The sequence below is a fragment of the Dipodomys spectabilis genome, unplaced genomic scaffold, assembly GCF_019054845.1.
Source record: "Dipodomys spectabilis isolate Male_0828 unplaced genomic scaffold, ASM1905484v1 ptg000264l, whole genome shotgun sequence".
Classification (NCBI taxonomy): domain Eukaryota; kingdom Metazoa; phylum Chordata; class Mammalia; order Rodentia; family Heteromyidae; genus Dipodomys; species Dipodomys spectabilis.
In genome coordinates, this window is record NW_024870941.1 from 6,876,517 (window position 1) to 6,899,556 (window position 23,040).

Genomic DNA, 23,040 nt, shown 5'->3' on the forward strand with positions numbered 1-23,040 from the left:
TCTGTCCACCAGGGCAAGAGTCTAAGTCCAGAACACACTTAGAGGCTGTGGGAAGCAGCAATCCTCTCTGTGTCAAACCAAAATGTCCCCCACTCCCTGCTTATTCCCAGCTGCCACTCTGTACTGATATTTCCTGGAACTCCTTGCTTCTTGGCTTCGGTTGTAACAGTCAGCTATGTGTGCTGATGTAACAAGCCGGCCATGTCAAAGGCATGCCTCCTCATCACCCGGCTCGAGTGGCCATTTCCACTGACTTCACCCGTCTCCTCCAACAGCCCCCTGCTCCCCGGCCCCACACCCGGCCAGCTGTGATAAGAAGAGCATCTCTGAAGGACAGACAGCTTCCCCCAGGACGGACCTCACACTGCTGGTTACAGTGGTTCTCACTCCCTTATGACACACCATGACCCTGGGAAAGGCAATGAGCCTGGCTCCTTAGAAATGAGAAGAAACAAAGCCACCCCAGGGGTCGGGGTCAACACGGGCAGGCCGCTGGGCCGAGGAGGTGCACACGGAGAGCGAGGCCACACCCGTCTGGGCAGAGCCATGCACCTCCATCAGACCCCCCGAACCCCTCGGATGGCTGCGCTCTCTGAGCAGAACTTGGAGGGGGCGGGGCTCCCGAAGACACCACCGGGGTAAGCTCCCACTGTGGGGCCCGGGTGTACAGAGATGCCCGGTTCTCTGAGCAAGAGCCCAGCGTGGGTGCCCATGCATAGACCGTGCATGTGGGTTTACTCCGGCGAGAGCCTGGTCTTCAAAGGCACACACGACGTTCACCGGTGTTCAGAAGCAAAAGATTCCCCCCCTTTCATAACCAGCAATTTCAGCCCAGTAGAATGGCTGTGTCCCCTGAGCACTCGGAGTCTCTTTCTGTCTCTGATCTCTGCCATTATGTGAAGATGGGGCTCAGAGCAGCCCGCGGAGCTGTGGGGAGCCAGCCAAGCTTGGGCACTGCAGGAGGCGTGTCACCCTCCCAGGTTTGGAGAACAAGAAGGAAATCAGCGCTTGTGAATCATGGGATCGTCGCTCGAGCTTGAGCTCGGCAGACCTTCCATAAGCAGCATTGAGCGTCCCATTTAGCTTTTCAAAATAGAGCATAGATAGGGAAATCCGAAACCTCAACAGCACCGTTTCCAATTCTCTAGAGGTTCATGCTTTCCTGTAGAACCTCCTAGAACTCCATACATATATGTGCATGTTAACAAATATCTTACATATTTACATACATAAATATATAAATATTTGATATATATCACATATCTATATATATACATATTGTTCGTATGTTTGTAAGCATACAGAGATGCACTCACACATTGGAGAATGTTCTGGGCTATCTCTCCATTGTTTTATCACCAAACCCCTCTGATCAGACAAACACCTGAGTAACAGGAACCCCTATTTCCATTCCACAGATCAAAAGAAGTGAGTGAGTCACGCACAGTCCCTTGTTTGCCAGGAGCAGAGATGAGGATCCAAATTCCGGTGTGGGAAGAAGGCGGTGCGTCCTCAGCGGGCAGCACGTGCCCTCCCGGGCCGTGCCGACAGCAGACACATGCTCTCCACAAAGCTGGGCTTGCTCTGACAAAAGCATTCATTTAAGTCCTGCGGTGTGTCTCCATTAGCTGTGACGAAGCAGACTTGAAAAGCAGCAGTGAGGGCTTACCCAGGCCTCACGGCCAGCACTCTCCCTGCCCCATGTCTGTCTGTCTGTCTTGCACTGATCAGTCCTGCCATTCATCCACCCCGTTCAAAAACCCACCTTCCGACCTCCACGGCCTTGCTCTGAATGGTAGAGAATGCAGGGTTGTACGGTGTCCGTGACTAAGCTTGACTTTTGCAAACAGATGCAAGCACATTCCTCCACAGAGACATAAAGACAACTTCAGGGAATCTGCAAAGGCTGACGCAACACGATCTCTGAGAAATAAGAAGTCAAAACGCTATTCCAAAACAAAGCGCCAAAGGTAGATGGCTGAGGATCCTTACACAAAACAGCTCAGTTCTCTCTAAGTGACTCCATAGTGTGGCCTTTTGAAAGTGAGTGATGTACCATGGAAAATCTGATTATCTAGCCCTGTGGGCTGTCAGAGTCCAGATCTGTGCAGAAAAGCCAGGCCACCGCCATTAGAATTGGGAAGGCAGAGCTCCACCATCTCCCTAGCAAAAAGCCAAGGACACTTTAGAAACCCACTTTTCACTGTCGGCAATGAAATCCTGAAATAATAAAGTTGGAACCGAACAGGGCCTGCATTCTAAAGGCCCAGCCCCCAGTACCTGCACAAAATAAGAGCTGTTTCTGCCTGTCTGTGCCCGAATTTGGTGTAGAATATAGATTCTGGGGCATGAGCTACAGTGCAGTCATCTCTCTATATATCTTTATTTTATTTTATTTTATTTTGCAATTTTGCCACTTAAATCCAGGCTCTGATGTTTGCAGTACGCTTGCTGACTCATTCCTCAGGACATTTGTGTGTGTGTGTGTGTGTGTGTGTGTGTGCTGTTCTGGGGCTTAAACTTGGGCACTGTCCCTGACTTTTGTTTGCTCAAGGTTAGTGCTCTACTACCTGAGCCACAGCTCCACTTCTGGCTGTTTTTACTAGTTAATTGGAAAAAAGAGTCTCTCAGACTTTCCTGCCTGGGCTGGCTTTGAACTGTGATCCTTAAATCCCAGCTTTCTAGAATTACAGGCATGAGCCACTGGTGCTTGGCTTCCCAGTACATTTTAAATACCAATTATTTTAATCATTTTGAGCTAAAGTCCCACATTTTCACTTGGTTGTGTATGGATGTTACCATGCTGGGGCCTGAATTCAGGCCTGGGCACTGTGCTTAAGCTTTTTTTTTTCCCCCTCAAGGCTAGTGCTGTGCCACTTGAACCACAGCTCCATTTCCAGCTTTTTGGTAGTTTACTAGAGATAAGAGTCTCACAGACTTTGCTGGTTGACCTGTCTTCAAACCATGATCCTCAGATCTCAACCTCCTGAGTAGATAGGATAAAGGCATGAGCCATCTGGTATATGTTTTATTTTTGCCCTTGACCTTACCAACAAGCTAGAGAGACAGGTACACACTATCATGCCTAGGTATTGATTGAAAATGGCTCTGAACCAACGTTTGCCCGGGCTAGCCTCTATCCCCGATCCTCTCAACCTGTCTTCCAAGTAGCTACGTCCCTGGCTCTTTATATTTTCTTTATTGTCTCCCTAACTTCGCTTGGGCTGGCCTTGAACTCACAATATCCATGCGCTGCTATACTCAGATAGGACTCTTTCTGTCTTAGTTATTCTCACACCACTAAGAGGTAATTTTACATTTTGTAGACAAGGTAACTGTCAGTGCTAATAAGGATGACCCAGGGTTGAGCATAAGATGTGTGATCTGTCACTAACTTTGGAAAAGTACTTGACACTTGTGCTCCAGACTGAACCTCAGCTGTCCTCAGAAGGCAAGAATGAAGATAATAAAGAGAGATAGTCCCATCCACAAAGCTCAACAAACACTCACCCGCCCCCCAGACTTCTTATAATCACGACTGGAATAAATTCCCCATAGCATACTCAAGTCATGTCCTCTTCTTTAGATCTATTTAGAACTTCCAGAAATAATAGCTGCTAGTAATCACATACTACCCATATCATTCATAACCATATCATTATTAATCATATGGCATCTCTGTTATTGCCACCAGCATACTCACAATGCATTCTGTGAGAACACACAGAACGTTACTAAGTTGTTTGAGTTGAGGGAATATTGTCTCACACTAAGTACCAAGATTGGGTTTGCTGCTGTGCAACGTAGTAACTGGCCTACTAGAAGACACCTGGAGGTGTTGAATGCATAACAGGCACACATGACCCTTTAAAACCAGCTTCCCAGCTTTAAGTTCAACTCTTCAAGTTCCACTGTGGCAGCATCTTGAAAGGTTTGGTAGATGGGCAAGGATGAAGGGTACCAGAGAGAAGTTAGGAAACAATGCACATTCCTGATCTGTAACTGTGTAACAAAACTGAGATCCCAGTAACAAAGGCTACTTGATTTTGTTTCTCCTGGTGTTTTCAAAATCATTTCAGAATGATATATGTAAGTATACCTCATTTGGAAGGGAAAAGTGTCGTTTCAATAGAACTTACTAAGAAATTACTTGAGACAGACATTCAATCCTATTTGCTTCCTTTGTAGAGTTACTGACAATGCCACACACATCATCTGTGTAGATACTGATTAGCAGTCATACAATATATTGAGAATCGCTTACAGGATAGGAAGGCATTAAAAAGGCTCAGTGGACAGAAGGGATTCAGGGAAAGGACTCATTACTGTTACCAAGGTAGAAGAGTCTAGACCACTGAAGCAAGAGATGAAACCAGACAGACAGGCTAGTGTTGCTCATAGAGAGCCAGGTATCTCCAATGAACCAAGACTCTAACTTCCAGAGACACATGAGCCTTGTGCTCTACCCGGGGAGCAGCAGCGGGGGCAGGGCAGGTGCTGAGGCTCACCATCGCTTTCTCTCTGGCCCCTACCAAGCTAGAATCACCTAGCATGTTCACAGAAGTGGACTAGGCCCAGAGAAGTTCCCGCACAGCTCCCTGTCCCAGTGTGATGCTGTGAGGCGAGTCTCGCATTCCACAGCAGCACAGCCTGACTCAAAGTCCGCATTCTGCATCTTACAGAGGGACCAGCCCAGGGTCCGAGTGCACTAGTGGACGCGGGGTCAGCACGCCTGGGTGGATGGATGTGCAACCCGCCCACGGAAGCAAGAGAGCGAGAACGAGAGATACGGAAAACAGCAGAGCTCAGATACACAGGATTCATCATGCAGCGTGTAAAGGGTCAAGCGATGAATCAGTAGACCCTTATGTAAGTGGCTCCTTTCAAGGTCACACACTCAGACTTAAGTCTGGAACAGGAGGATCCCGTGGCCTGGCCTTGGGACAAGGGGCCTATTGTTCTGCCTCTAATCTGCAACTGTAGCGATTCATTACTGTGCTTCCAAGATTCGACACTTTCTGCCCTTGTGGTTTTTAATTATAAAAGGCATTAAATTTCTCCAACTAATACTGGGCGGGGACATAGAATCTGTCATTACTGTACAATGATGAGTGCTGAGGTCTCTCACATGACTCTGCTTTGTCTCTCCCTCTAGTGCTCTTTTTCTCCTTCTTGTAAGTGCTGAAACTTGAACGCAGCCCCTTAAGTTTAGTAGGTAGATGCTCTAACCACTTGAGCCATAGCCCGAGACCCTAGCTGGGTACTTTCTGGAGTGGCCTTTTACATATGGCTCATTCTGTAGGGAATTTCTGGAGGTTGACTAGGTTAGAGTGGAATTCAAAACAGAATGTGTGTTCTGATACTGAATGTTGCTTCTGATAAAGCTCCTTGTCTAAGACTCACAGAGCACCTGAACACACATCCCAATGCAGGTAGAGAAGGAGAAGAGACCTGTTCTTCTCTCCAGATTAGGCCAGCAACAGGTCAGGACTCCCAATACATGGAAAGTAAGCACACCTCATCCAGAGTCCACAGGCCTGCCTACTGCTGACTTCGTGATAACATTGAACACTTTATTGTAGAAAACTGACCAGGAGGTCTTGAGAGATGAGTAAACCACAGAGCACTTCATGGGTGTATCGTGGTAGGTTTAGCTTTGCAGAGAAACAGCTAAAACGATGCTTGGCTCTTATTCAAATAGTTATGTTGATCACTGGTAACAAAATAACAACGAAGGATATCTGTATAATAAATCATGGCTTATCTAGTTCTTCAAGTCAGTTCTATCAGGTTTGTATCATTATTAGCCTCATGCTTACCACAAAGAGACAATGGAACAGATCTCTTAGACATCATAGTCAGGAATGAGGGCATTCTACAAAAATCATTTGGAAAAATCAATAGGCCATAAATAACCTAAACAAATTTCAAATATAATTTGGATTTTGCTGTATCCAAATAGTGTCATAGGGTTTTAATGCCTGTATCTGCATAGTGTTTAAGATCAAATTGTTAAGCATATGGCCACTGGCTGGGCACTGGTGGCTCACCTCTATCATCCTAGCTACTCAAGAGGTTGAGTTATAAGAATCCCAATTCAAAGCCAGCCCAGGCAGGAAAGTCTAGGAAACTCTTATCTCCAATTAACCAGAATTATAAAGTCAGACATAGAAATATGGCTCACCAACCTGAACCCATAAAACCAAGGGACAGTGCCCAGGCCCTCCCTGAGTTCAGGCTCCCAGGACCAGCACAAAGAAAAAGAATTTAAAGTTAAAATAAACGTATGGCCACTGAAGCAGCAACATTCACAGTGCATGGTGACAGCTCAGAATCGAGGTGAAGGCCTTTGCCTTGCCTTTAATGCTGGTCATCATTATTGATCACTTTGTATTTGTGAGTTCTCTGTCGACTACTGTGAGAAGCTTAAGCCTGGCATGGGACCCATGTATCTACATATGCCCTGTATCTGGAATGATTTATTACTTCCAGGACAAAATAACCATGACCATGACAATTGCCTAGAGCAATATGCTGAGTAGCAACGAACGCGGGGAAGCCAAGTGTTCTACAGAGTGTCACAAAAGATGAATACTCCACAAAGAATAGGTCTGTAATAGGGACATAGAAGAGGAGGTAATACACAGCCTGTGGGTATTACCAGGGAGATGACCCTCGGGCTGCGTCCGAGAGCATGAAGAGGGAACAAGTCAGAGGGCCAGATGGGTGGAGTGACAATGCCAGCTGTCACGCTCTGTAGATGGAACCCTTCACCCCTGCCTGGAGATGGCAGGAAGGGGTAGGCAGCACTGTACTCCCCTGCAGCTTCCAAACACAGCTGCCTGCTGCCTTCTCCTAGCAGTGCGATAGACTGAGGTTCCAAATAATATGCCTAGCCCTAAATGATACATCTAGTCCTCAGATGGCTTTCCCAGGGGGACTATGAATGGTAATGACTCTGGAGACGGTAGACTCTGTCAATACGTGCTTCCACTGTGGAGAACACTTATCCATCTGGGGGCGAACACTTCCAATCCATCCATGACGGAAACACTGACAGCACCGCGCTTTTGCTTCCTACTATTTCCCCCCAGTTGTTCTGTGGTAGCAGTGGTTCCCAGACAGTGTGGAACCTCCCACAATGCAGCTAGCAGTTGGCGAGTGGGATTCTGACTATTTCATCCACTTGAGGGCCGTGCTACGCAACTCCTGCCGAGCAGGCTGTTTAGAGGTCAGGTCATCTGAGGACAGCAGTGGCCTATCCCACGAATGCCTTCCCTTTTATTATAGTCTGGCTTGAAGAAAGGTTGAAGGGAGAAAATGCTATTTCCCCATTTAAATTGGATGCCTCCATTTCCTGAACATCACTAGAATGTCGCTCTGGGTGATGTGTTGGACAAGAGGCACCATGCATATTGAAGGGAAATGAGCGTGAGTCCTGTGCAGATTCATACAAGGGCTTTGGAACACGTGGACTATGAGATCAAAGACAAGAGAGGCAGACACTTCCCGCACCACTCCTCATGCGGAAGGCTGGCTGCTGATTCTGCTCAGTCTGTGTTCTCTACAACATGGTTGCCATAAAGAATGAACTGATTGGAGATGAAATGCCACTTATGATCTCAGATTGTGAATTCAGCCAATCCACAGAATCAGTTACATGTCTGCTCTGTATACAAAGTTGTTGTTTTTTAAACAAATAGTAACCACAATGAGTTGAATAACAATAGGTATCATCATTAGAATCCATTCCATGATTCTTTGTAAGGCTGTTGTCCAGCTTTTAGCGTGTTATCTAATGTTTCTCCCAGGGAGGTCTCATTCGAGACTTACAGACAGATGGAGGAGCAGGAGCGAGAGATGGAAGGAAGGTTTGCGTGTGTACGTTCTGCTCAAGTCGGTGCAATTTCCTTCCTTCGCTTTTTTACTTAGTGTGTTTTATTGCTTGAAGACCTCGTCCTCAGAGCTGGCAGGATCATCTTTTAGAGACAAGATTTTAGCTTATTAAGGATCAAATGCAGAGGACGTTTGTCTCCCGTGCAAATTGTGGTTTGAGAGTCAGGGTAGAGAACACTGGATTTCAGCACAAGAAGTAGCACAAGGTAGGAAGACAGGACCCTGGCCTGAGAGGCAAACAGATGAGGAAAGATCCAGCAAGCTCACCTCCGTGCTCTTAAGCATTCACACCACCTAGCGGCCACCATGAATGGGAGGAAGGGAGCGGATGCCAAACGAGAGTCAGCTCCCTAAATCCTGCTGCAGGCACTGGGGCTCTGACCAGGGAAGCACTACACTGCACACATTCATAATATCAACCATGTTCTTTTTTCTTTTCCTTCTTTCTTTCTCTTCTTTCTTTTTGTTTTGAGATTTAAACCCAGGGCTTAGGCATGGTGCACAAGCTCTTTTGCTCAAGGAAATTGAGTCACAGCTCTACCGCTAGCTTCTGGGTGGTGAATTGGAGATAAGAATCCCAAAAGGTCTCCTGCTCGAGCTGGCTTTGCACTATGGTCCTCAGATCTCAGCCTCTTGAGTAGACGGTAGTGTGAGCCCCCTGTGGCTGCTTCTAACTCATGCTCTTGGATCAGAGCTACAATCCCAAACATCTCATAAAAGTAGAGCCGGAGGCACAGAGTGGATAGCATAGCTAGAGGATGTCAAAGTTTTCCTAGGAACTTGAGCTGCAACATCTACCAGATCCTTCTCTTCCCACTGGTGTGATCTGAAAGGGTGGCAAACTCTTGCCACAGTTTCCTGATGCATAGGATAACACTATAAAGTTATAACACATAGGTGTGGTGAAAGTTAAATATGTTACCTGTCATCATCACCATCACCAACGTTATCACCAGCATCAACAGCATCATCTAGTATCTGACAAACACACACTGTTAGATCAAGAGTCTGGCAACTTCAGCTACAATGCACTTACCTAAGTAATGGCTACATCGAAAATGAGCTTTCTTTAGTATATAGTTCAAAGAGGTCTTTGCTTAACAGTTGGAAGAAGTGGCCTGGAGTCGCAACACTACCCTCTGTAAGGTGATAGAAGAAACCCCTGCATCCAGCCTGCTCCCTGGGGGTCACTTTTCCCCAGTGCATTTCTATCTATGGGAATCTCTAGTGCACCCGCCCGCCATGTTGGAGGCACAGGAATAGATCAGAGTCCAAGAAACGCAGTCTTTTCCACCACACAGCTTCTACAGCCATGCGGATGGTGCAGCAAAATACCCATGGGAGGAAGACTGCAGATGGGGGATGCCTCCCCTGTAAATAATCCTCCCTTCTATACCAAAACCACCTCCCTCTGAAATAATGGAGGTAGTAGGGAGGCGTACTTAATTCCCATACTAAGTATCTTTGGTAGACTTTAATAGAGGGAAATGTAGTATTTATGGGAACGTGGTAACTCAGATTATTTCCAAATGCGCGAGCAATGAGACTCTGGGGGAAATAAAAACCAAATCTATGTAAGGGTAGTTCTTGAGTTAACTAAAAATGTACGCACATGAGAAAGAAACAGTCACAGTTCTGTTCCTACTGCATCTAACTGTAGCTGTAATAAAAGTAATGAGAAACTAATGAACACAAGAGAAGGAAGCAGGAGACCAGAACTTGCAGGTACTCATTATCCCTTGTGTGTCAGACGGAACCCAGCTCTGCGACCCGCAGGGCAGTGCCCGGTGGCCCGTTCAGAATTGCAAAGTAATCTCAGGGTTCCACAGAGATCACTTAGCTCTCTCATAGAATAAGAAGTGTGCCTCACTTCGTGGATGTTTGATCTTGTCACCTAGAAAAGGCCTCATACATAAGGCTCAAGAACATTGCACAATTCCGATGCTGTTTGCAAAGACAGACACCTTCGTGGGAATAGCACCTGCCAGCTCACTTGATAGACATCCCTTCTCCTTTCTTCTTTTCCTGGGTAAAGGATTTCTGAACTACTGATGTCTGCTACCACGTGGAGAAGGCACTGTGGAGACTCTGTTCCACGCCTTGCTTCCCTCCAAACTATGACCGATACACAATGGTCCCATCAGAATGGCAACTGCGCTGAGAACTGCTTACCTAGCCCTGGTAGGATGCCCTCTGAGAAAATAAAACTGAACCAACCCAGGGAGAAAAAAATAGCCATTAAAAAACTGCAAGAGTAAACATAAGTTACCACGAGAAAAACTCATTTGCAAACAGTGATAAATATCCTGTACTTCTTACCAGGCTAAGTCAATGTGTGTGGTATGGGGCGACTGGCATTAACAACCCCGTGCTGAACACAAGCAATCTGGTCTCCATGGGAACAGAGGTGGTATCACGCCATCACGCCTAGATGGATCTGTTATTATTTCAATCTTCGAGAACTGATTTTTCAAAACAATAGAAACGACCAAATGTATTCCATTATGGGAGATATGGGCTTATACTGTTTCTTTGACACTGCTTGTTTTTCAGGAAGAATAGAAGACATTCATGAGGAGAAGAGTTACACATTTAGGTAAAGCATCAAAACTTCCAGTTCCTCTAAAATCGCTGGACTTGCTGGGAGTGGAACCTGACCCATGCAGGCTTCTTTAGAGGTGACTAAAGTATTTCCAGAAAGGCACGCGGTATCGACGGGGGGCCCTCGGGAATCACGCCACAGGGCAAATACTGAGAATGGAGGCTGAGAGAAAACCAAGGACTCACGGCTGAAGATGACAAACAGGAAAGCAAGGCCACCATCCCAGCAATGAAAACAGAAATCCAGGCTGGCCACGGGTGTCTTTTATCCCCACTACTCAGGAGGCTGAGATCGGAAGTTCTTGGTTCAAAGCCAGCCCAGGCAGAAAAGTTCATGAGACTCTTATCTCTAAATTAATCACCAAAAAAAAACCACGAAAAAACTGGAAGTGGAGCTGAGGCTCAAGTGTCAGTGTGTCAGTCTTGAGCCAAAAAGCTCAGGGATAGCACCCAAGCTCTGAGTTCAAGCCCTAGGGCTGGCAGAAAAGAAAAGAAAAATCCAGTCATCCTTGCACTTTGTTTCTCCCTCATGGAGACCTGTTAGCTCTCCCTCTGAGTGACCTTCACTCTTGACCTTCTGCTGCTAGCATCGGCAGCAGGGATCTGGTTCTGTCCTGAGTTTCTCTGACAGCCTTGGACTTGTTCTCCTTCTTTCTCAAAATTCAGGCTTCAAGAGACACATCAACAGCTCACATGTGCTGGGAGCAGCCATGCACGCGGCCTTGTGATAGTTAATATATGAATGCATTAACGCCTCTGCGGCTGCTTCACAGACATTCTGGGTCGGGCCATGCCTTTCACTGACCTCCGACCTCGGATCATCAACTCTAGCTCAGAGGGGTTCAGTGATGAGGTCAGCAATAAGAGGGACTGCAATATCTGTACCTTTCAGATTCTTCCAGGAGCCTTCAAGGGGAGGTCCACACCAGGAGCAGAGAAGTTTGCTGTTGTTATGATTTTAATACGCACTTCTATTTAACTTTCACGATAGCCAGACTGAATCAGAATCTCCGATGATCTAGACTGTATTTTTACACATCTACCCCAAATCAGACACGGTGAGGCCTGAGTGTAATCCCAGCACTCGGAAAGCAGAGGCAGAAGGACTGAATTTGAGGCCAGCCTGGCTAAGATAGTCCCTCTTCCTAAATAAACATAATAAAATGACTGCTTAAACTTCTGCCAGGCGCTGCTGGTTAGGTGAAGGATTGTTTTCGCCTCCACAGCAAGAGCAGCCCAAAGGAAACGTGCTCTCTGCCTGGAGCCGAGGCCCCCATTCAAAGGTGTTCCTCAATAATGAGCTACTTTGAGGAAGTGCGAATGTGTCAGACTCTGCCTGTGTCTATGCTTATGAAATAAACCACCAAGAGTCTGTAAACGCTTGGTAGACACTTGTCACGGTGGAAACGGATGCTTAACAAGGCAAGTGCCGTAGGCTGTGGTGAATACCAGAACTCCAAATCCACCCTCCCCGGGGGAGCCATGGTACACCCCTTCATGTTGCATGTTTCCTTGTTTTCAGCCTTCAGGAGTTCCATAAGGCCAACCTAAGACCCAAGAAGAGGCAGAAGGGGAAAGCTGGCAGCCCGGCCCAAGTGCTTCACAGGGCAGCATGTGGTTTGACCTCCCCAGATTCTTTCCATCAACTCCACAGCAGCCTCTGCTACGGCTCAACCACGTGTGCGAGTCTGTTGACTGGCTTCAAAACAGGACACGGGCTCTGTGGAAAGGACTGTTTCATGTCCACACCCCCAGCACGTGCTGTCTAGACACACAGGCCCACGCAGGCATCCGCAGTGCTGAGCTCAAGCCAGCCCTGGCCACTGCTCTCATCAGAGGCCACAGTCACAGTCTGGTCCATACCAACCTTCCTGGGGCACGCCCAAGCCGACGCCATCCATGCATTACACTCACTCTGCACAATCTCCTAGTGGTGGGCATGCTCTTGACACTACCTTTCCATGATCACTCTTCAATCTCCCACACCTATGACCTGAAAATGCCTGGCTCACGCCTGTCATCCTAGCTACTCAGGAGGCTGAGATCTGAGGATCATAGTTTGAAGCCAGCCTGGGCAGCAAAGATCTTCTAAGACAAGAGAGGGCAGGGAAGAGGTGGGTTTGATGGCCACGCATGCATCTCAGGAGAGGGCCATGCCTGCCACGCCTGTGATCTCCATCTCAGAGGAGTACCTCTCCTGCCACTCCTGCGGTCTCCACAGCATGCACCTGTAATCTCCACAGTATGCACCTGTGATCTCCATAGCATGCCATGCCTGCAATCTACACAGCATGCACCTGAGATCTCCACAGCATGCCATGCCTGTGATCTCCACAGCATGCACCTGAGATCTCCACAGCATGCCATGCCTGTGATCTCCACAGCATGCACCTGAGATCTCCACAGCATGCCATGCCTGTGATCTCCACAGCATACAATGCCTGTGGTCTCCATGCCATGCACCTGTGATCTCTACAGCATGGACCGTCTGTGATCTCCACAGCATGCACCTGAGATCTCCACAGCATGCACCTGAGATCTCCACAGCATGCACTTGTGATCTCCACAGCTTGTCATACCTGAGATCTCCACAGCATGCCACACCTGTGATCTCCACAGCTTGCAACTGTGGTCTCCACAGCATGTACCTGTGATCTCCACGGCATGCCACACCTGTGATCTCCACAGCATGTACCTGTGATCTCCACAGCATGCACCTGTGATCTCCACAGCATGCACCTGTGATCTCCACAGCATGCACCTGTGGTCTCCACAGCATGCACCTGTGGTCTCCACAGCATGCACCTGGGATCTCCACAGCATGCACCTGTGATCTCCACAGCATGCACCTGTGATCTCCACAGCATGCACCTGTGGTCTCCACAGCATGCACCTGTGGTCTCCACAGCATGCACCTGTGGTCTCCACAGCATGCACCTGGGATCTCCACAGCATGCACCTGTGATCTCCACAGCATGCACCTGTGATCTCCACAGCATGCACCTGTGATCTCCACAGCATGTACCTGGGATCTCCACAGCAAGCCTCGCCTGTGATCTCCACAGCATGCACCTGTGATCTCCACAGCATGGACCTGTGGTCTCCACAGCAAGCCACACCTGTGATCTCCACAGCATGTACCTGTGATCTCCACAGCATGCACCTGTGGTCTCCACAGCATGCACCTGGGATCTCCACAGCATGCCACGCCTGTGCTCCACCTTCACCAGCCTCTGCTCCCCCGCCCCGAGGTACCCCAGGTCCACAGACTTCTTCACTCACTCATTCAACAGAGGCTCCCCGAGCGCATCAGGCAGGCAGAAACCTTAGAGCCAGGGGAAGGCAGAGTGGTAGAAGTGATGTGGGAGCTAGTTACTCATGAACGCGGCAGCCGGCAGCAGCGCGCGGGAAGGCTGCCTCAGTCCCATGGGCGTGTGACAATCCTGGCATGGCCCTGACCTCGCTGCTCAACTGCAGAAACTCACTTAACCTCTCTGTATCAGGTGAGCCTTGCCTGGACTGAAGGCATCATATGCACGCGGTGTTTACAGGTGTGATGTGAAGTGACCAGCACCCAGGCACACACTGCTCATGGTGATTTTTCTAATCCTTCCTTTGTTTCACCGGGACTTGCTCAGGACAATTGGCTAAGCAGGACGTAGGTACTAACACGCAGTAGAGGACAGGCCAATCCCAACACTTCATGTCTTGAAGCTGTGGAGGGGTCGGGCAGGGAGGGCAGGAGAGGAGGCAGGCATGAGAGACACAGAGAGCACACCTCCCACCTGAACCCCGAGGCCTCACCACCCCCAAGTATCAGCGACAAGAAAGGAAACGGACAGCCTGGGGAAGAGATGGGATTTTCTGAGTCACTGGACTCAATCTGCAGCGGAGTCTCACAGATCCTGGGGTTTTTTCAGAGACGATGGTTACTCTAGGAATCAACGTGGCCACGCCACCGCCTCTAGCTACTGGGTCAAACACTCTAAGTGGTGCAGTGAAGGCTTTCTTCAGAAGAGTTCAATATGGGAATACTTGGCCTTGGAGGAAAGCAGATGTCTTTCCATAGTAAAGACAAGCCTCAAAAATCAGTTGAAAATTCTTGGTGGTAAAGGACTGACCTACCCACACCCCACCACCCTAACCCCTGTACCTCAATATAACTCTTCCCTGGGACCCCAGCCTTCCCGTCTACTCAGAAAATTTTGGAATTCTAGACTAGAGTTAAAAATTCCAGCTTTAACTGTCGATTTTATAGACACACATGAATATGGTCTAGTGGGGGATGCCTACAAACCCGGGGGCCTGCTTCCCTGGATAGTAAGGTGGGTACCTCATTTTGTGCTCACTGTCCTGCTTTCTGCAGCAGTGTCAGGGAGATCAAGGTAAAAGCAGCAGAGAAAGGGCTGGAAGATCCCAGCCAATCACCTTCCTACACCTTGGAAAACCAAGGCCCAGAGAAGGCAAATGGTTGTGCCAGGGTCACAGAGCTGGTGAACGTTGAAGCCAAGAACAAAGCTGCAGTTCAGGCTCTTCATTCACTTCTCCACTTACAAGAAAACCCCAGGCTGCTGTGGCCACACGGGGTCTTGGGATGCAGATAAATGAAAGGGACAATAATATCCACAGAAGGTTCTCTTGGGGCTTTAGGGCCAGGCTATAGAACATGATTTCATTTAATCCTCTTGGCAGCCCTGTGGGGCTAGTGTCCTTGGCGAGATAAGCCGAGAGTCAGAGGGCACACGTAATTCCCAGAGTGCACAGCCACTGCTTGAGAAAAGAAGGAACACGACCCTTTACCAACTCTGAACCCCCAAGTCTAGCCGCCCAAGGAGCACTGGGAGGGAGGGAGGAGCTGCGGAGGGGGGGCGGATCACAGTTCACACTGTCATCCCCCGCTTCCCGGGGAATTTTTTGTCACCCAGCTCTGGGTTTGCAGACACCTCTGCCAGGAATGGCTTATTGGGCAGCACTGCCCTCTAATCTCTCCAGCTGCCCAGATTCCAGAGCTGTGTGCTAATTCTAGGGACGGCGGGGGCGGGGGCGGGGCTCTCGCGGGGGTGGGGAGTGGGTTGTGTTCTCTTCTTGGCAGCCCTGGCTCTTGGGAAGGCCCAGGGTGGGTGCCTGCGCAGAGTCCACACACTCTGACAGTACTCCCTTGGAAAGTGCACAGGAACAGAGCAGAATCCTGAGACAAATCCGTCCAGCTATGGGCTGTGAGCAGGTCTAAATCAAGCCCTCACAAACACTCCATCTTTTTCTATTCTTAAGAAAGACAGGCATGTCCCCAGAAGAAAAAAGACAGAAAAAAATGACACTACACAATACCATGGGCCAGCCAAATCTATGTCTGTCATGGTTTTCACATACACAGAAATGAAGTTTCACAGCGGTAGAAACTGATTTTCCTCAGGGCTACATTCCCCCAAAGTCACACGGAATCCATCAGAGCAGGCATTGGAACCCCGCCTTCCCCCCCCCCTCCCCCGCCCAAGCAACATGAAGACAGAGTTCAGCAGGGCGTGACCAGGTACATCATAGATCCTCAGGAACGCAGGGTGATGGCTGACATGATCTACAATGCACACCGTCCCATTCTGTCCAGGTCTCTGGTCTCTGCAGTCTCCCAGGAAAACCTTATATGGAGACATCCATCATTTTACACTGGCTCTCATTCATTTCTGTCTGCTGCCACAGGAAACCACCAGATAGCCTTGTGGTTTAACTCTCTGGTCATTGAGCTCCGTACCTAAGCATGATTCATATACGTGCACCAAACATTCATTCAGCTCACATTCGTTTGCATGCCTTGCAGTCAGCAGGTGCAGGGCCCTGGGGGAGAAGACGGAAGGAGATGGTCTCTGCACGGAGGCCTGGTGCAGAAGAGCCGGGGATCCCCAGAGCACATGCAAGCAAGTCTCGCTTCTCAGGAGCTCAGTGTGACTTCCAGCTGCACGGGAGCAGGCCTGGCCGGCTCTGCACGGAGCTGGGCACCCGAGCTCCTCCAGGGCAGAGAGTTTATGATCACTCTGTCATATACTTTGGCAGCTAAGGACCTTCCTGTGGGAGGCAGTATTAAAAATTCCTTGAATTGAGACAGTCATTAACCACCCAGGCCGTCACCCAGAAAACAGTCTGAGAGGAAGACTCCAGCTCAGAGGAAGGCATCTTGGGACCACTGTGTTGTGGGTTTTAAAAGAAAGATCTGGGTAGCGGGAGAGCCTGACTGTGAGGAGTTCCCAGCATAGGCTTCTTCCAGGGCCCAGAAGACATCATAAAGACACTGGGAAGGATGCTAGGAGTGTACCACACACTCATTGCAAGATGAAGGCTCTGCTGCCAGCCATGAGAGTGGAGAGGCTTCTCATCTGGCCCTGTTACCAGGGTAGGGCACAGGTAGAGATAGAGATAGGTCTATGCCCTGCTAACAGGCTCCCTCCAAGATAGCCCAATGCAGATTCGGATACTCCCCAGCCTCTGTAACCAGTATGAACCAATTCCTTCTGAGAAGGAAGGGAAACCTCCCATCCATTCTCTGGTTAGTCCTGAGTAACACAGTCTGGTTATTCCTGAGCAAGCCACTAATCAAAACCTACCACAGATCAGCTTAGGAGAGACACAGACAGGCATGCTGTGTGTGAGCGCAGCCCGCCCATCACAGAAGGGTGGCCACCCACGGAGGGGCAGAGAGGACCGGATGGGCATATTTATTCATCAACTAATGAGCGCCAGGTACTTGCTTAACATTTTTTCCAGTCACTACAACTTTGGATACACATAACTGCCCATGAGATTGTTCACTGTTAGCAATCCACTGCAGGTGCGGGCACTGATGCACAGGGAGGAAGCAGATAAAAGAAGGCACAAGATTTAGAAGGCGGAACAGACTGACGCCAGCAAACCTTGGGTGTCACCCCAGAGTCGGAGGGAAGTCCCACCTCCAGAGAGCCAAGGTCTCCAAAGGGCACCACGGGTGGGCCACACACCCTGCGCCCACCCCAGGGCTTGGCATTGGCAGTGTGTTCGAGAGATGTTGCCATGACGAAGACAAGGACGGTTAGGCAGTAACCGGACCAACTGGACACATCTCCAGGTGGGAAGAGCTGGGCAGAGTGCTCCCTGTATCCCGACTCACTGGGGACATTATAATCTATGCAACAGACAAATGCAATGCACGGATGTGGTCCAGCTCTGCGTTGCATGGTACAGAGCATGGTGAGCTGGCAGAATCAAAGGAAAATAGGCGAGCCCAGCCCCCACCCCCTACACTCCCTGCAACTCCTAAGGTTCGCAGGGGATGGGCCTGTGGCCCGTGCAGACAGTACCTCTGAGGAAGTGGGCTTGCAGTATCCAGCTCCAAACACTAAGTTTTCCAGAGAAATAACGGACGGCTCGGGTCCCGCGTCTGGGCCACCTTTACCGAGCCACGAGCCTCTTCCAGGACGAGTGAAACTGGGAGCAAAAGAGAGAGAGGAAAAGGGAGAAAGTGATGTCAGCAAAGCAGGGGGGCACCCCCTTAAGCCCCTCCCCCAGGAGCGATCTGGGGGCGACCGCGAGGTCAGCATGAATGAACTCTCTCCCCACAGAGGATAGGATGTGACTGACAAGGACACCCAACCGGCACCTGGCAGGCACCTGGCACCTGGCGGGTAAGTTGAGAGCCAAGGATCATGCACTGAGAGACACTGAGGCTGAGTTCCAAGGTGACATCAACCACAGGGGCAGGTGGAAGGGCAAATGGACCAGATCACACTTGCACTGAACTCCTGTCTCTGGCTCCTTGTAAAGGCGTCAGCTGGAGCAAGCTCTTCCACCCTCTTTCTAGCATTTTTTTTATTTTGGTGTGTCGTGGGGCCTGAACTCTGGGCCTGGGCACTGTCCCTCAGCTCTTCAGCTCAAGGCTAGCGCTCTACCACTTGAGCCACAGCACCTCCTCCTCCCCATCTCTTCCTAAGCAACACCAACTGCCATGATTCACACACATGTCAAGCAGAATGCCAAGACAACCATAACTGACAAAGCATTCCTGAGATCCGGCTTAGCTGGGAATATAGTAATCTGGTCCACAGACAAATATACAAATAGTTCCTGGCGCTGTGCTTCACACAGTCATGATCAGCTGACATGGGGTACTGGCAGCAATCCATGTGAGACTCCAAGGAGGTTAGGAAAGGTCATTTTTGTCTTGAGTTTACGGTGAATGATATTTTCTAAAAAGAAACCTAATGGTTCATTATGTATTATTGTTATTGTTATTATTAGTGTTATGGTTGTTGTTACTATTGTGTGTGTGCCGGAACTGGGGCTTGAAGACAGGGCCTCCCATTGACTCTCTCCCTCAGCATTTATGGGCTCTAGACTGGTGTTCTACCACTTGAGCAAATTCTTCAGTTCTAGTTTGTGCTGGTTAATTGGACATAGGAGTCTTTCAAATTTGCCCAGGTGGGATCTGAATGGAATCCATTTGATCTTAGCTATGTAAGTAGCAACAAGAGGGTCTCAATAACAAATAGACCCAAATGATGTCATCGTTACCATAGCTACCCAAGAGAATCATGGGGGAATTTTATCCAAGGGATTTATGCTTGTGCCTGAGCACAAGCAGGCTAATGTTAATGTTACATTTCTGTTATTTAATTTATTCAAATACTATTAGCCTTGTGCCACATTTCAGGCTGGGTGATTACGAGGCAATCACCTAGAAGCCCCTCACGTGGGGCAGGGCCAAGAATGTACTTGAACCATGGGGTCATTACAAGGATTCTCTGAGATTTAAACACCAAGTGTGCCAAACAGCAATGATTCAATAAATGAAGTAACCACGGTAGATAATTTAATCAACATAAAAGCGTTCCATGCACATAGGAATATATGTAAACATTACTCATATGTATATGCGTATACATAAATAAATACATATATAACATATTTATAGTTGTTTGTAATACAACAATTATAAGTTTGCCCACAATATCCTTGAATTCTGGAGATTCCACCAACCACAGACTGAAAATATTTGGGAAAATATTATATCGACACACCTAACATGTAGAGATGTTTCCTTGTACTTAAACAAGAAAGAAACTAAACTCTGAAGTATAATGAACATCTCTGCAATACATCGTGTATGGTTCCAAGTAACGGGTGACAGGAAGTATGCTGGAGGGCGTGGGTGGGTGGTAGGCAGACATCACAGCACTGTACCATGTGGCCATGAGCAGTCGCAGGTTTTAGAGTCTGTCAGGGGGTCAGCATCAAGGAACTGTGTGATGCAGTATTGTCATTCTCCCAATTTGTTTTTGTTTTTGTTTTTGGTGCATGTGGGTTTGGACTCAGGGCCTGGCGCTTGCTGGGTTAGTGCTCTACCACTTGAGACGTATCTCTAGTCCTGCTTTTCACTGGTTCACTGGTGCTGGAATGGTGCAAGATTTTTCTGCCTGGGCCAAGTTCCTCCAGAATTCAACCTCTTGAGATACCTGGCTAGGGTTTGCTTTGAATGAAGAGTTCAAATGAGTTTACCAGGAAGCTGGAAGACTAATGTAGAAAGAACATTCCTGGAGTTCAGACAGGACAGATATGTGTATCTGTCAGCATATCTGACGCTGGTCATTTACCTAAGTGTGACCTTCAGCTAGCCTTCCCGGTGGGATGGAGATCTCTCCAGAAAAACTGTTAAAACCAAGTAAGGTTCAAAGTTGGATCCTTCTCTTCCATCTGTTTCAGTGAAGACTGAGGTCTTTGGAGGTGACATTTTCACTTCACCCCTGCTTCGTACTTGCCGGATCTGACTGATGCTATGTAAACCTTTCCTAGAAAAGCTAGCACTTGCCCTATTTGACAGGCACTTCCCGTGAACTTAAAGGATTCCCTTTGCTCCAGATACTAAGAACTAAAGCAGAAACTTGCTGCAGATTCCAGAGCGGAAGGCAAGTCTATTTTTACTCCATCCGTGGAGAAGTTCCAACTCATGCTGCAGCTTTTAAAATCCTCTTCTAGGAGGTTGCTGCAGGAAAACTTGCACGAGGGAGCCCTCTGGTCCAGGTTAAACTCCCTGCTGACATTTCCCAGCTTCCCAAGTCCTGGGGAGGATGTCACCAAGATTCCAATCACATTACAGTGAACTGGAAGCCTGTGATCGAAGGTGTGGTCCTAGGGTCACCCCTGCTCAATCCTCCACTGCCTTCACACATAATAAACTCATTTGCAATTCCTTAGTGCATCATTAATGGTGCCTTAAATTAAAACCTTGCTGCGCTCTCCCCCCACCCTGCCCAAATTCTTTTTTTTTAATTTTCCTCTGGGTGGAACACAAAGGCGATTTCTTCTAGAGAGACTTGCATCAGGCCTCAAGTAGAACTGCCTCTCTCTAGGATGAAGTATACTTGCCATTTGTTAACTGTTCACTAGTGCTACACAGGTGGTCCCTAGACCAGTGACTGAAATGTGGCAGATGCTAAATAAAATTAGTCTATTAAAGCATGGCCATTGACTTCATATGCACGATCTCATTTAACCCTGGAGGTCGCTGAAGCCTCCGTGCTTCAGAGTATGTAGGTAGGGCTCCGTGTCACTACCCAGGCCTATCTGGTCCTAAAGCTCATGTTTTTAAACTCTGACCTACCAATTCTTTACATCTCCCCCGCTTCCATTTGACAGGTACCACTCTGAACTGGAGCTCACAGCATCTCTGTGTCTCTTACAGGCCCTGAAGTGCCTGGAATTCAGCAGGTTTTAGCCACTGGGGTGGCTCTGGACTTATCCTTGTTTTTGTTGTTGTTGGTCGTGAGGCTTGAACTCTGGCCTGGGAGCTATCCCTGAGCTCTTCAGCTCCAGGTGAGTACTCTATCACTTGAGTCACAGAGCCACTTCCAGTTTTCTGGTGGTTAATTGGACATAAGAGACTCAGGGACTTGCCTGCCCGGGCTGGCTTTGAACCGCCATCCTCAGATCTCAGCCTCCTGAGTAGCTAGGATGATAGGAGTGAACCACCAGTGCCCAGCCCACAACCTATTTTTTAAAAGCATTCTTTTTTTTTGGTTTTGTTTGTCCGTGTGGTGTTTACGTGTTGAAGCGGATGTTTTAGAGAAGACAGGTGACTTATTCAAAGCTCCCCAGGAAATCAGTAGTGCAGCTAGGCAGGAAGATGGTCTTGATGCCAGCTTTACGGGGACCACTGACTGGGCTACAGACTGCCTGGAAGGAAGCTCTCCTTCCTATCAGGTTGTCACCTGGCATTCCACGGGACAGCTCCCTGATCTCAGGGTAGAATCCCTGCCACCGCCTCTGCTTCCAGAGCAGACAGCCCACACCCTGAACCCTGCACTGAAACGAAGGTGGTAGATCTTAAAGCTACACTTGCATCTTAGCAAGTGTCATCCATGAAGGTGAGCCAGGCTGGAATCCTGCGCCCAGCCCTGCTGGCCCCATCTGGAACTCACTAGAACTTTATGAAGATGCCACGCAAGCGAGTTCCGGTTTTAGAGTCAGACTCTGGAACACTAGGTAACTTCTCAGATAAGGCCAAGTGAGAGGCTGGGAATGAACCCAGGTTCTCCCAGTGTGAGCTGGAGGGCGGGTGCCCAGGTCCTGTGCTGGACACGTGCTCTCCGCCCTCTCCCCTGCCTTTTCTGCTTCTCCCAGCAAGGCCCAAGCCTAAACCTGCAGCCTCCGAGGTGCAAACCTGCCCGGGGCTGACCCCCAGGGTTACTCCAGCCCCGCTGTGATAGGAAGTGTCTCCCCATGCCTGCAGGCTGCCTCCGACCTCATACCTGATCAGGGGCTGCTGAAGAGCTACCAGGGCGGCGTGGACAGTCACCGAGATCACCGACAGGTGGAAGTAGTCAAACATAACCGGGACCTGGTGGTGCAGACCCCGCCGCGGGTGGAAGTGCAGACCCAGTGTGCGACTGCTGATCATCGGGGCACCGGCCACTTCCCTCAGCCTGGAAGGCAAGAGAGGGCACCATCGTGAGTGATGGTCTGCAGGAGTGCCTCTCCATATACCAGACACGCATCTTCTTACTCGATCCATGGAACATTCTGCCACTTCCTCATGTCGGGCAAGCGAAGATCAAGGCTACGTGGCAGCTCTGAGCTCGGCTCTGCTGACACTGCCACCAAGCCCACACCTCAGTGATGACCATGATGATACCCAGCTCTCCTTCCAGTGCAGCCCTCCTCTCCCTCCTGCCTTCCTCGTGTCCCCTCCCTTCCTCCCCCATGCTCCAACACTGAATCTTGCAAGGATGTTCTGAGTTCTGAGTTCTGTGCTTCTCTTAGAGTTCTATGACCCTGGCTTTGTGAAGCCCGGCATCTCTGTAATCCCTAGCATAACTGGGGAAGTTTGTCACACGCGTGCCTATTAAAATAATCAGCTGACTGTTTTACTGGCCACAGTCATGAATGACTCCCAATGCACAATGCTGAGACAGTCTGGCAAGTTTTAGGAAGAGCCCCTCATGCTTTTAACATTTGTAATGGCTATGGGTCTCGCCCTAAGTAAGAGCCAACTGGCAGAAAAGGCCCCATGGCATATTTGGTTAT

At 48.9% G+C, this 23,040-nt stretch overlaps 1 protein-coding gene across 1 annotated transcript in view; it reads right to left on the reverse strand.

Annotated features, from left to right (window-relative positions):
* The window catches only part of Fam135b (family with sequence similarity 135 member B), a 142,468-nt gene that overhangs the window by 36,119 nt on the left and 83,309 nt on the right, over positions 1-23,040 (reverse strand). Inside the window, exons 5-6 of the mRNA XM_042699932.1 lie at positions 22,266-22,439; positions 17,823-17,949 (exon numbers count right to left, since the gene is read on the reverse strand). Coding sequence (XP_042555866.1) covers positions 17,823-17,949; positions 22,266-22,439 — 301 coding nt within the window. The remainder of the gene's footprint in view (positions 1-17,822; positions 17,950-22,265; positions 22,440-23,040) is intronic.